We start from the raw sequence: 15,063 nt of genomic DNA on the forward strand, positions 1-15,063 counted from the left end.
CGACTGAGCGACTGATCTGATCTGATCTGAAGAGTTAATACAGTGTTTAATTATTTCATTTATTTGCTTGTTTTTAGGTATCCTTCTTTCTTCTCCTATTCCCCATTCCACACTAGATTCTAAGTTCCAAAACACAGGGACCGGGTCTCTATTCCTTGTTTTATCCCTAATACCTACCATAGATGCTCAGTGTTTATATTACTGGGAAAAATAAAGAGGGAGGGCGGGGGGTAGTTTCACCTCCGCAACTTCAACTTTTAGTTACCTTGAAAGTTTGCATAAGTGGTCAGCGTTGCCTGGAGTGCTTTCCCCTTACTTTTCTGACTGGGAGCTCATATTAATATTTAAAAAGAGAGCTCAAAGATCTCTACCATGCAATCATTCTCAACTTCTTTCTCTCTCCAGTCATCTTCCTTCCACGACGAATCTAAATGTCTGTAGGTGCTTCTGTAGCTGTTACACATTGAAATAATGTGTTTGTTTACTTGGAAGTTTTCCTTTTCACTGTAAGCGGGTGCACTCTGCTCTGGGTTGTATCCTCCACTCCTAGAAAGGTGTGTGACATTTAGTTAAGACAAACATATAGGAATTACGGAATCCACAGCCCCACCTGCGGTTTTGACATTATCTTTCAAACCCTCATACAAGGTGACTTGAGATAAAGGAGCCTTAGCTGCACTGGCCTGGGAAGCTAGAGAGAGATCTCTTTTCTAGTGGTGATATATGGCCACTAAGTATTCGGGTGAACTGAGTATTTTGAAATTAGTAATAAAGTCTAGGACAAAACGTTGACAGACTCCTGAGGGAGCAATAGTGCCCGGAGAGGTGTGCCAACAGTTTTTCTCTACCTTTTCCCCTGTCTGTCCCCTCCAGGCTCCCCCCACCCACCTCCCCCAGGCTCTGAACAGAGGCCAGCTAGGGCTTGGAAGGTTTGAAGTGGGCAGAATCAGTTTAGCCTCGGAAAGTGGCTCCGGCAGTTCAACAGTCTCAGGCGGAGTCCGAGCCCAGATTCGGGTGAGCCCTGCGAACCGCCGGGCGTCCATGCGGCCTCCGGGGCGGCAGGGGGCGCCCCCGGCCGCGAGCCTCTGCCCCGCGGCCGCAGTGGGGCGGGGCCACGCCCGGCCGTTGGCGAAGGGCGGGCGGAGGGCTCGGCCCGAGAGGCGGAGCCCGGGTGGCTTGTCACACCGTTCCCGCGCTGGGCGACTGCCGTCGCTTCTTCGGACCGCGGCTAAGAGCCTCGCTAGAACGCTGTGCTGTTCCCCGACGCCAGACCGCTTAGCTGAGTAAGCGTCCGTCGGCCACGGTGGGGAGCGGGCCTGTCAGGGTGTGGCCGGGCTTGAGGAGCGTCCCGGGGCTGGGTTCGCGGCTGAGGGCCTCACTGGGGGCCAAGGTCCTGGGGTTACCTGGGTTGGGGTGGGGTTCCCTGGGTACTGGGGTCTCGTGGCCGCCGGGCTGTGGTTGGTGTCTAGCAGCTGTGGGCCCCGGGGTCCCGGACCTCTCTGGGGTTTCGCTGCAGCGTGGCTGGGGGCGGTGCTCGGTGCCCGGGTTGCCCTGTGCGTGAGGGTCTCGCCGTCGCCAGACCGGCCCGGGGCGGTGCCTTGGTTACGTGGTCTGGACTCCGGGCCGCAGCTCCCACCGCCGCCGCCCTGGGTGCTGTTGAGACCCGGTTGCCTGACAACGCGTTGACGCTTCCCGAGGAGACTGCCACCCACGGCGCCGGCGCCCGGAGACCAGCTGCGCCTCGGTTCGCGTGCCTCCCCTCCCCATCAGCCTCTCCGCTGCTCGCCAGTGCCTGTGGAAGCACCATTCCTTTCACTCGGGGCTGGTTAATGGTTAACGTTTATTGAGTGCTTGTGTCCCAGCGCTGTTTCTCAGGGCTTTCTTTGCAAGTAAAATTGGATTCCCACAGCCCTGTGAGGTCGGCGCTGCTATTACCCAGTTTCCCCCGGGCTCCTTGAGCTTGAACCTGTTGTTTCTATTTGCCTTGATTTTAGGATAGTTACCTGCGATTGGAATCACGTTTGCAATAACTTAGCACTGGGATCCATCCTTTGAGAGAAGCTGGGTCTCAAGATTATAGGATGAAGTTTAGCTTGGGTTTCTGGGAAGACTAATTTCTATAGTAAACCACTACCTCGATTCCAAACACCTTGGGAAATGCAGGAGTCTAATAGTAACCAATATGAGTTTGTAAAAAGCCTACACAGACGGCGTTCAACTTTGCATGAAAGAATGGCTTTTCATGTTCATAAGCAAAAATGAATCCTATGGTAACCCATAAAATGTTGCTTTCTTTTCTGCATATTTCTTCTTGCTAGAAGTGCACTGACTTTCTGTATGTTGAAGTGCTCCCCAAGGATGAAATTTTGAGTCTCCTTCGCACATGGCGCAAGTGGTAAAGAACCCCTCCTGTCAGTGCAGGAGGCCTAAGAGACGAGGGTTTGATTCCTGTGTTGGGAAGATCCCCTGAAGGAGGGCTTGGCAACCCACTTCAGTATTCTTGCCTAGAGAACCCCATGCACAGAGGATCCTGGAGGTCTGCAGTCCATAGGGTCGCACAGAGTCGGACATGACTGAAGTGACTTAGCACCCAGGGACGCAGTACAGATAACCCAATGAAAGGGAGCAGGTGGTTTTAGATAGGATAAATTGAAAAAGGGTGCTTTCACTGAATGGATCTGGTTGTGCCTTCCACAGACACAGACACATACAGAGGCATGATGATGGATTGCTTAGAATGAGTTCCTCTAGGATTGCTTTTTCCCTCTAGTTTTTTCTTTAAATTAAACCTCCAGTTTTGAGTCACTTAGTTGGCTGTTGCATCAAATGATTCTTTGGTTTTACAGGTTGTCCACTAGTGATGGCAGATGGGATCAGCACAGCTCCAGGTGCTCCGTTGCTAATACCTATACTATGAAATAACATCTGCCCCCTCCCCCCACTGGAAAGTCATTTAAGAGTTCTTTAGACTTCATCTTCAAAAGTAGCCAGAAAATTCAAGTGACAGGTTAACCCAGAAAATCTTTTGCAGTTAGTGAAATTAGGGTATAACTAAGAACATTCAGAATACCACACACACAGTTCAGGTGATGCTGGTATAGTGATGGGACAGCAGTGATTGAGAATGAAAGTAATTAGCATGCACATTCTCTGCTGGGGAAGACTAAGGGGAAGCAGGTGGTCAGCCTAGAAAAATATTTCTCAGTGGATTTCCTATGAAATCAGTGTGTCTTGGGTTTAACTTTGAAATAAATTTAAAAATTGGGGGGGAAAAAGGGTGGTTTGAGTACAGCATTTCTCAAATGAAGATTTTAGACTTAACCTGATTAACTATTACAGACTTTGAGCAGATTGCAGATTATCCTTTAACGTCTTTCTGACTTAATTTCTGATTGCTTTCCTGAGTGGGAGACAAAAGTCTTTGAATAAATGTTTTGGAAGTTTTGCATAACCAAAAGTTTATCTAATTTATGTTACTGTTCTTAGCATTAATGATGTATTATTAACAGTTACTAACAGACTTAGTTGTGCTTTTATAAATTTGTGTGCTCTCTCTATCCTAACCCTCAGTTTCCTTTCTCCTTCCAATAACATGGTATTTACTTCTTAGCAATATTTAGAGAGATTTGTCAAAGTTTAGATACGCCCTTGGAAGTTTCATTCATGTGGATGTCATCTGCAAGGAGAAAAAGATTTAGCACCTTTCATTAGGTGGAAAGATTTCCATGTGGATGGGAAATGAAAAACATTGTCTTGGTTCAGCTCAGAACTCCCTTTTTATCTTCTAAGGCTTTTTCACAGGCTCCCCACTGCACCCCACACCCATATATAATCACTCCCTGCTGTTCTGTTCTCTTGCACTGCTGCTAAGTCACTTCAGTCCGACTCTGTGCAACCCCATAGATGGCAGCCCACCAGGCTCCCCCGTCCCTGGGATTCTCCAGGCAAGAACACTGGAGTGGGTTGCCATTTCCTTCTCCAATGCATGACAGTGAAAGTGAAGTCACTCAGTTGTTTCTGACTCTTAGCGACCCCATGGACTGCAGCCCACCAGGCTCCTCCGTCCATGGGATTTTCCAGGCAAAAGTATGGAGTGGGGTGCCATTGCCTAGGGTCTCTTTTTTTCCTGACAGCCTCTTCTTTTATAGCTTTAAAAATCATTTAAAAAACTACTAACCCCCTTTTTTTTTTTTTTTTTTTTACTAACATGGACTCTACTCTGAATTCCAGACATATTCAGATTGTTTTCTTGATACCACTGTTGGATCCTTTATGGATGGGCACCTCACATCAACCCCAGTCTGGCTAGACTGTGAGCCAGTGTGGCAGGGGACATAATGTCCCCAAATTTGAGGGCAAGGATCATATATTACACTTTTCATTCCCCTAGCATCTAGAGCAATGTCCTCCTTTGGGGTGGGAGTTACTTTCCCTTCGTAATACTTCCATAGAAGGGTGGAAATTTGCACTTCACCAGAGAGAGAAAGGATGGGAACAATATTTTCCCTTCCTTTTGTGGTTATGAGATTGGGAGAAGGCATCAGGCATACTCAGTTCTTTCTGGTTTCTTTGTTTTTTGGATTGACTCAGGTTTTTCAGAATGAATATGTTTCTGGTCAGCTTATATTACTATCTATATAATAAGCATGAAGGGTCTATGTTTAAAATTTAAAGATATTGATTTGGATTATGATAAATAAGTATCCTTTGTTGGTGATATAAATCCCAGTATACTTTGGATGAGTACTGATACATGTATACAAAGACTATGAAGATACAATGAGAATTAATAAAACAGTTGTGATTTATTGATTTATTTTAATTAGGCTGTGTCAGGTCTTACTTGTGGCATGCAGAATCTTTTAGAGTCATGTGAAATCTTTTGTTGGGGTGCCTGTACACTCTCTAGTTGTGGCATGCAGGCTCTGGAGCACACGGGTTCAGTAGTTGCACTACGCCGGCTTAGTTGCTTCACAGCATGTGGAATCTTAGTTCCTCAACCAGGGATGAAACCCACGTCCCCCTGCATTGCAGGGCGGATTCTCAGTCACTGGACCACCAGGGAAGTCCCTGGTTATTGATGTCTATGTGACAAAGGTACCGTACAGTTTGTACTGAATCATTTCATTTTTTCTTCATAGCAACCCCTGGCGTAGGTAGTTCCACTTTACAGGTGAGGAAACAGAGGAACAGAGAAATTAAGGAAAACATTGAGGTCAATCACATATGGAATTGGTTTCAAATCCATGTCTTTCACTTAAACTGATTTTCTGAAAACTGGTTATCATCTACATACTATATATACAGCTAGTGGGGAGAAAAACTGGTAATATCTTGGGAAAAGTATGAACGATCTTACATTGTAGAGTGAAGGAAGAATGAAGAATCCCATTTAGATTTCCTTAGGTTGATCTTCCTTATAACTTAATCTCGAAATTGTAAACCTTTTTTACTCAATTTTGTACTTAGACTGTATCCATTAATTCAGTTTCTGTGATTCATTAAGTAATTCTTGAATAAATTTTTAGTTGAAATATATTTTATGTAAGTTGTCACATGTTTTTAGGAGTGAGAAGGAGAAAAATGGCCATGACAGCTAGAGGCCGGCATGTAACCAAGGGCTTGGTGTTGCTAGAAACTGGCCTGACAATATTGCTTAGACTTGGTGTTCTTCTGTTGAAGATACACAGTTGCACAGAACATCAATATCAGACAGAGCTGCTCTGTGTCCATAGTAAATCAAGTGAAAAACAGTACTACTCCACCATCATGTCCAAACACAGATGAAACAAGAGTGTTGTCCCAGCCACAAAAGAACTAACGCCCAGTTGGTAATGATTGCTGCTGCTCTGGAGAAGGCAATGGCACCCCACTCCAGTACTGTTGCCTGGAAAATCCCATGGATGGAGTCGGACACGACTGAGCGACTTCACTTTCACTTTCCACTTTCATGCATTGGAGAAGGAAATGGCAACCCACTCCAGTGTTCTTGCCTGGAGAATCCCATGGACGGAGAAGCCTGGTGGGCTGCAGTCCACGGGGTCGCACAGAGTCGGACACGACTGAAGCAACTTAGCAGCAGCAGCAGCAGCAGCCTGACAGCATTTAGTCCTGAGCAAAGCTCTGCTTCCTTAAGCTAGCTAGCTAGTGTGTGCTCAGTCATGTCTGACTCTTTGTGCCTCCATGGACTGTAACCTGCCAGGTTCTTCTGCCCATGGAATTTCCCAGGCAAGAGTATTGGAGTGGGTTGCCATTTCCTCCTCCAGGGGATCTTCCCGACCCAGGGATCGAACCTGTATCTCTTGCATCTCCTACAAGAAAGAGGTGGGTGGATTCTTGACCACTAATGCCTTCCTTAAGCCCTCCCCCAAATCAACTAATACAAGCCCAGCCTATGAGTCTTTCTTTAGTTTAGTCCCTCAGTCATGTCCGACTCTCTGCGACCCCATGGACTGCAGCACACCAGGCCTCCCTGTCCATCACCAACTCCAGGAGTTTACCCGAACTCATGTCTGTTAAGTCAGTGATACCATCCAACTGTCTTATCCTCTGTCATCCCCTTCTCCTCCTGCCTTCAATCTTTCCCAGCAGCAGGGTCTTTTGAAATGTGTTAGTTCTTCGTATCAGGTGGCCAAAGTATTGGAGTTTCAGCTTCAGCATCAGTCCTTCCAATGAACACCCAGGACTGATCTCCTTTAGGATGGACTGGTTGGATCTCCTTGCAGTCCAAGGGACTCTTCAAGAGTCTTCGGCAACACCACAGTTCAAAAGCATCGATTCTTCGGCTCTCAGCTTTCTTTATAGTCCAACTCTCTCATCCATACATGACTACTGGAAAAACCATAACTTTGACTAGACCGACCTTTGTTGGCAAAGTAATGTCTCTGCTTTTTAATATGCTGTCTAGGTTGGTCATAACTTTTCTTCCAAGGAGTAAATGTCTTTTAATTTCATGGCTGCAGTCACCATCTGCAGTGATTTTGGAGCCCCAAAAGATAAAGTCTCTCACTGTTTCCACTGTTTCCCCATCTATTTCCCATGAAGTGATGGGACCAGATGCCATGATCTTTGTTTTCTGAATATTGAGCTTTAAGCCAACTTTTTCACTCTCGTCTTTCACTTTCATCAAGAGGCTCTTTAGTTCCTCTTCACTTTCTGCCAAAAGGATGGTGTCATCTGCGTATCTGAGGTTATTGATGTTTCTCCTGGCAATCTTGATTCCAGCTAGTGTTTCATCCAGCCCAGCGTTTCTCATGATGTACTCTGCATATAAGTTAAATAAGCAGGGTGGCAATATACACCCTTGATGTACTCCTTTTCCTATTTGGAACCAGTCTGTTGTTCCATGTCCAGTCCTAACTGTTGCTTCCTGACCTGCACACAGATTTCTCAAGAGACAGGTCAGGTGGTCCCTGGTATTCCCATCTCTTTCAGAATTCCCCACAGTTTATTGTGATCTACACAGTCAAAGGCTTTGGCATAATCAATAAAGCAGAAATAGATGTTTTTCTGGAACTCTTGCTTTTTCAATGATCCAGTGGATGTTGGCAATTTGATCTCTCATTCCTCTGCCTTTTCTAAAACCAGCTGGAACATCTGGAAGTTATGGTTCACGTACTGTTGAATTCTGGCTTGGAGAATTTTGAGCATTACTTTACTAGCGTGTGAGATGAGTGCAAATGTGCAGTAGTTTGAGCATTCTTTGGCATTGCCTTTCTTTGGGATTGGAATGAAAACTGACCTTTTCCAGTCCTGTGGCTACTGCTGAGTTCTCCAAATTTGCTGGCATATTGAGTGCAGCACTTTCACAGCATCATCTTTTATGATTTGAAATAGTTCAACTGGAATTCCATCACCTCCACTAGCTTTGTTCATAGTGATGTTTCCTAAGGCCCACTTGACTTCACATTCCAGGATGTCTGGCTCTAGGTGAGTGATCACACCGTCATGATTATCTGGGTCGTGAAACTCTTTTTTGTACAGTTCTGTGTATTCTTGCCACCCCTTAATGTCTTCTGCTTCTGTTAGGTCCATACCATTTCTGTCCTTTATTGAGCCCATCTTTGCATGAAATAGTCCCTTGGTATCTCTGATTTCTTGAAGAGATCTCTAGTCTTTCCCATTCTATTGTTTTCCTCTCTTTCTTTGCACTGATCACTGAGGAAGGCTTTCGTACCTCTCCTTGCTGTTCTTGGAACTCTGCATTCAGATGGGTATATCTTTCCTTTTCTCCTTTGCTTTTCACAGCTGTTTGTAAGACCTCCTCAGACAGCCATTTTGCTTTTTTGCATTTCTTTTCCATGGGGATGGTCTTGCTCCCTGTCTCCTGTACAGTGTCACGAACCTCCGTCCATAGTTCATCAGGCACTCTATCAGATCTAGTCCCTTAAATCTATTTCTTACTTCCACTGTATAATTGTTAACACCTTCTTAATAAGATACTCCAGAGTTCCCCATGGTGGTGTTGACATCCCTCAATTTGATGAGTAATAAACCCAGCTAGTTTAACTATAGTAATGTGCCTGGTGTTCTATGGAGGGTATTACCAGAAGAAAGCTTATTAGTATTTTTGACTCTTCAATTTAGTATTTGAAATGTTATACTCTAATCAGGTTAGACAGCAGGGCAAAATTAGAGATAATTAAACATGTACTTATATCTGCTAAATTTTATATTTTAACTATGGCATCTTTTAAAAAAATTTATTTATTTATTTAGGCTGCGCCTTGTCTTAGTTGGGGCATGTGAACTCTTAATTAGTTGCAGCAAGTGGAATCTAATTTCCTGATCAGAGACTGAACCTGAGCCTCCTGAACTGGGAGGGCTGAGTCTTAGCCACTGGACCACCAAGAAATTCCCAGCTAAGGTATTGATATATTTTATGCTCACTACCACTGCTTAAAAAATGTTTATTGCTATGATAGCTGTTCAGTAAAATCAGTTCTAGAATTTATAATTGATGTTAAGTTATTGTAATAAAGAGAAATCCACTTATTTATAAATTCAAAGTCTGGTTAGAATTAAGAAATGAGCATGTTAAACTGATAATTATTAACAGACCTTAATTAACTCTTTAACAGAGTGAAAGAGGCCTGTAAAATGGTTTTTGTTTTTAGATTTAAAGACATTTCTGCTTAAGTTCTTTATAAAATCCTATAGCAAATTATATTATTATATATGTATTATCCCATCATTATCTTTTATTTTTTTCAGACATAAAATACTTAGGAAAACTAGGAGGTTTTAAAAAGTGACTTTTTCACTTGAAACTACTCTTTGCTGTTGAACTGTTTTGAATTTTTATTAGGAAAAGCTCTTTTGTGAAAAACTGCACTTAACTCTTCTTGGTTTGCAATATATTTTGCTAAGGCCACATTTTAAAATCAGTGTTCTTTTTGGAAGTAAATAATAAAATGAAGTTCACATTATGTACTACTTAACTGTAGTAATATAAGTTTCAACATACTTCTTTTAGGTAAAACTTGCTTTTCTACATTTCTTCAAATTATTACTGTCCTCCAAACATTAAGGGCTTCCCTGGTGGCTGAGCTGGTAAAGAATCTGTCTGCAATGTGGGAGACCTGGGTTCGATCCCTGGGTTGGGAAGATCCCCTGGAGAAGGTAAAAGCTACCCACTCAGAATTCCATGGACTGGAGAATTCCATGGACTGTACAGTGCTTGGGGTCACAAAGAGTTGGACATGACTGAGTGACTTCCACTTTCCAAACATTAAATTTTGTGGATGCCTTTTTCTTTGGCTCTCTTGGATTTAATATTGTTTACTACTTTTTTCTCATTTTTTTTCTTCTGTAAATTACATTGACTGGGTTTTGCTTTGTATCCTCTTTTAATCCTTCTTTGTACTCCCCCCCACCACATACCCCAGCTTCAATTCTTCCGTTACCACCTCAAATGAACATTCCTATCATTTAGTTCTGGATCATCTTTTGTCCTTGTCTGCCTTAATTTTTCAGATCTTCAACTATTATCTTTAAAATTATTAACTTTTAAACAAAGGTTTCTAATGTGGTCCTCTTGAATCTGTTGGAAATTTCCATCAGCTAGTTGGTCATCATCGGTGACTAACTGTAACTTAACACAGTGAAACCAAACCTTGCCAAACTACCCAGCTTCTTCTGACTTATTTCTGTCCAGGAGTCTATTAATGTTTAGTTTCCAGGACTTAAAACTTCAGTTAGCACTGGCTCCTTTCTTGCCACACATTGAATTAGTTATTAATTTTTGTGGATTTTTCAAGGATTTATTTTAAAATAAATTAGTTTCAGTGAGAAAAAGATAGTTTTTTCAAAAACTGGTGCTGGAATTTATATCCAGATTCAGACAATTGGACATTGATGACCCTGACCTTAAACATTTGAAATGGATCATGGGTATAAGATGTAAGAAATAATACATGTAAGAGAGGTGGTTATAAAACTTCTAAAAGAAAACATCATTGTTCAGTTGCTAAGTCGTGTCCGACTCTTTGTGACCCCATGAATTGCTGCACGCCAGGCTTCCCTGTTGCTTCTTGACCTGCATACAGATTTCTCAGGTGTCAAGTAAGGTTGTCTGGTATTCCCATCTCTTTAAGAATATTCCATACTTTGTTGTGATCCACACAGTCAAAGGCTTTAGTATAGTCAATGAAGCAGAGTAGATGTTTTTTGGAATTCCTTTGGTATTTCTATGATTCAGCATATATTGGCAATTTGGTTTCTCATTTCTCTGCCTTTCCTAAATCTGGCTTGTACATCTGTAAAAGTTCTCCATTCATGTACTGTTGAAACCTAGCTTGAAGGATTTTGAGTATAATCTTTCTAACATGTGAAATGAGTGCAGCTGTAAAGTAATTTGAACATTCTTTGGTATTGCTTTTCTTTGGGGTTGGAGTGAAGACTGACCTTTCCAGTCCTGTGGCCATTCTGAGTTTTCCAAATTTGCTGGCATTATGAGCGCTGGCATACTGAGTGCAGCACTTTAACAGCATCATCTTTTAGGATTTGGAAACATAGAAGAAAATATTTGTGATCTCAGGTTAGGCAAAAGTTTCTTACATATGATACAAAGGCACAAACATTTGATTAAAAATTGATGATAAATAGATAAATTAGACTTCATAAAATTTAAAAACGTTTGCTGGTTGGAACACATAACTGCACGTGTTCATAGCTGCTTTATTTATAATTGTCAAAATCTAAAAGCAACCATGCTAGCCTTCAGTGTGGGGTGAAGGAATGGATAAAACTGTGGTACATCCTGACACTGGAATACTTTTCAGTGCTATAAAGAAATGAGCTAAAAAGCCATGAAAAGTCAATGAGAAACCTTAGTAGTATGTAATAGTAAGTGAAGGAAGCCAATTTGAATAGGCTACATACTGTGTGTTTACAACCATATGACATTCTGGAAAAGGCAGAACTATGGAGACAGTAAAAAGATCAGCAATTGACAGTGGCTGGAGGGGAGGGAGAAATGAAAAGGTGGAATACAGAGTACTTTTCGGGCAGTGAAACTACTCTGTATGATACAGTAAAGGTAGATCCATATCATTATACATGTGTCCAGACCCATAGAATGCACAGTGCCAAGAATGAACCCTGATATAAACTGTGGACTGAAGGTGGTATGATGTGTCAGTAGAGATTCATCAGTTGTAACATGTGCCATTCTCGTAGAAGATATTGATAATGGATGAGAGATTACATGAGTCAGGGCAGAGGATATAAGGGAAACTTGTACCTTATGCTCCATTTTGCTGTGAACCTAAAACTGCTGTAAAAAAGTATTAAAAAAAAGAAGACATTAAGAAAATTTGAAAACAAACTTCGGACTGGGAGGAAATATTTACAAAAGGTGTTTGATGAAGGACTTGTGTCTAGCTTATATAAAAGTTTTTTCTGTTTGTTTCTTGCATCTCAATAAGAAAACAATTTCATTTTAAAAATGGGCCTGAAGATTTGAAGACTTTGGGCCAATGGTTATATATATGGATATGTGAATAAAGACGTGAAAAGATGTTCAACATCATAGTCATTGCTGCTGCTAAGTCACTTCAGTCGTGTCCGACTCTTAGCGACCCCATGGACTGCAGCCTACCAGACTCCTCCATCCATGGGATTTTCCAGGCAAGAGTACTGGAGTGGGGTGCCATTGCCTTCTCCGTCATAGTCATTAGAGAAATGAAAATTAAAGCCACAGTGAGAAACTTTAACATACCCACTAGTGAAGTGAAAGTCGTTCAGTCGTGTGCGACTGTTTGTGATCCCATGGACTATATAGTTCATGGAATTATCCAGGCCAGAATACTGGAGTGGGTAGCTGTTCCCTTCTCTAGGGGATCTTCTCAACCCAGGCATGGAACCTGGGTCTCCTGCATTTCAAATTGTTTACCAGCTGAGCCACCAGGGGAGCCCAACATACCCACTAGAATGACTGTTGAAAAGACTGAACGTACTAAGCATTAGCGAGGATATATAGCAATTGCAACTCTCATACACTGCTGGTTGGAATGAGGGGAACAGTTTCTCAAAATGTTAAAACAGAGTTACAGATGACTCAGCAGTTCCGCTCCTAGGTATTTATAAAACAAAGTTGAAAACACATGAAAGCCTCTATACAAATATTCATAGCAGCATTATTCTTAAGCAAGCTTTCAAATGGAAACAACTCAAATGTCTAGCAAGGTATGAATAGATAGAAAACATTTCCATATAATTGGATGCTATCTGCCCTGCCATCCAAGAGACACAGGAGACGTGGGTTCCATCCCTGGGTTGGGAAGATCCCCTGGAGGAGGAAATGGCAACTGACTCCAGTGTTCTTGCCTGAGCAATCCCACGGACAGAGGAGCTTGGCGGGCCACACAGTTCATAGGGTTGCAGAGAGTTGGACACAATTGAGTGACTGAACACACACAGTAGTTTAAAAAAAAAAAAAAAACCAAAAAACTACTTACTGATAGATGCAATTATAAGGATGAATCTTGGAAACATTACATTAAGTGAAAGAAATCATATAGAAAAGACATCTATATGAAATTTCCAGATTAGGGAAAATTAGACAGAAAACAGATCTTTGCTGCCCAAGTCAGGGGTGGGAGTGAGGATTGACTGCAAAGGGGCATGAGAGAACTTTTTTGGGGTGATGGAAGCATTATAAAGTATGACTGTGGTGATAATTGTACTACTGTGTGGATTTACTAAAACTTCTGTTCACTTAAATGAGTGAGTTGTGTGGGATGTAAGTTATTCCTTAAGAAAACCAACAACTTTGGATTTAAAAAATCCAGGACTTACAGAAAAAAAAATTTCATGAAGTCTTAACAATAAACTGAAAAATGAATCAGTGGCAACTGATAAATATATATGCAGGGAGTGATAAAATTTGGAAATTAGCATTTTGTAGGCATCAGGAATCAAAGATTAGATCAATTAAGAATCACCAGTTGATGCTAAATCTTGGAAATTTTGTTCAGGAGCAGAATATTTGCATGATGTAAAAATACTATTTTATAGACTGCTTATTACTTATAAGGAAACAGTAGTGCAGAGATTAGTCTTGACCACCATGTGATAAAAAGTAACATCACTAGTAAAGAGCAGGTGAATGTGTGTCCATCATTGTTGACACCTTTAGGACACATCACCTATGTACTATTCTTTCTGATGATGCATAACCTGAATTTAGTCACAAAGAAACATTAGGCAAACTCCAAATAAGGACTGTTCTGTTAAAAGAGTAGGTGGTGGGTGGGCTGTATTACAAAATATTAGTGTCATAAACAACAGTAAGGTTGTAGAAATGTTCCAAAGTGATGGGTAAAGAGACATAACAGTGAAATGCTATACCTAACCTAGACTGGATCCTAGATGGAAGAGAGAGAAAAATATGGTGTAGAGGATAGTATTAGGTCAGGTGACAATGATGGAACATGGACAATAGATTAAAAAATGTTACTGAGGTTGACAAGTATGTTGAGGTTATGTAAGAAAATAATTCTTAATACACACTGAAACATTTAGGGGTAAAGAGCGCTGATATATGTAATTCATGCTGTGAATAACTTTAGAAAAAAATGTGTAAAGAGGACAAACTTGTATGCACAAAGGTAAAGCAAGAGGTACAAAATCTTAAGCAACAGAGAATGGATAAATAATATACGGTATTCTCTGTACTATTCCTTTTGTAACTTTTTTGTAAGTTCAGAATTATCTCCGAATGGTTAAAATAAATTTTAATAAAAGTGTTTTGATTTAAGGCTCAAAGGTTTTTTTTTCTGATGTGGTGGTAGTTGTTCATTTTCCTTTTTATTTCTTTTCTGATATTTTAAAGTATGTTGTAGGTTTTGGGGGGAGTTGAGATTGAAAGCTGGTAGGCAAATTTCATTCAAGCTTGTTATCAATTTGATAACTGACACTGAGAACTAAACGTAGACTAAACCTGTATGTTAATAATTAGCCTAAAGATATTCTGGTATAGCTATGCTCACTGAAGGTTTTTAAATATTAAGACTGTGATCTTTTTTAAAAGATAATTTTATTTTTGGCTGTGCTGGGTCTTCGTTGCTGTGCAGGCTTTTCTCTAGTTGCAGAGAGTGGGGGCTGCTCTTTAGCTCAGGTGCTTGGGCTTCTCACTGTGGTGGCTCCTCTTGTTGTGGAGCATGGGCTCTAGGGTGTATGGCCTTGTTAGTTGTGGCTCCCAGGCTCTAGAGCACAGGCTCAGTGGTTGTACACAGGCTTAGTTACTCCAGGGCATGTGAGATCTTCCCATATCAGGGATTGAACCCATGGCTCCTACACTGGCAATCGGATTCTTTATGACTAGGCCACCAGGGAAGCCCTAAAAATTTATTAAAAAAAATTTTTTTTTTATTTTTAGTATCTTCAAAATGGCTGATAATTTGGATGAATTTATTGAAGAGCGAAAAGTCAGATTGGCCAGAGACAAAGCAGAATTGGAAAGTGATCCACCGTACATGGAAATGAAGGTAAAGTTAATCATTTTCTTCCAATGTGTTTCATTAAATTGTCTCTGAAGATTACCCTCTTTAAATGCAAAAT

The 15,063-nt window shown here is 41.5% G+C and overlaps 1 protein-coding gene across 11 annotated transcripts in view; it reads left to right on the forward strand.

Moving 5' to 3' along the window:
• Positions 1-1,127: 1,127 nt before the first annotated feature.
• Positions 1,128-15,063, forward strand: part of CSPP1 (centrosome and spindle pole associated protein 1) — a 110,374-nt gene continuing 96,438 nt past the window's right edge. For 6 of the 11 annotated variants that reach the window (XM_027561118.1, XM_027561123.1, XM_027561124.1 and 3 more), the window contains exons 1-2: positions 1,128-1,283; positions 14,882-14,990. In XM_027561118.1, coding sequence (XP_027416919.1) covers positions 14,892-14,990 — 99 coding nt within the window. In that variant the 5' untranslated portion in view covers positions 1,128-1,283; positions 14,882-14,891. Of the gene's footprint in view, positions 1,284-8,718; positions 8,867-14,881; positions 14,991-15,063 lie in introns of those variants that run through there. The other 5 variants (XM_027561128.1, XM_027561120.1, XM_027561129.1 and 2 more) reach the window with 3 other exon arrangements.

The sequence above is a fragment of the Bos indicus x Bos taurus genome, chromosome 14 (assembly GCF_003369695.1).
Source record: "Bos indicus x Bos taurus breed Angus x Brahman F1 hybrid chromosome 14, Bos_hybrid_MaternalHap_v2.0, whole genome shotgun sequence".
NCBI lineage: Eukaryota > Metazoa > Chordata > Mammalia > Artiodactyla > Bovidae > Bos > Bos indicus x Bos taurus.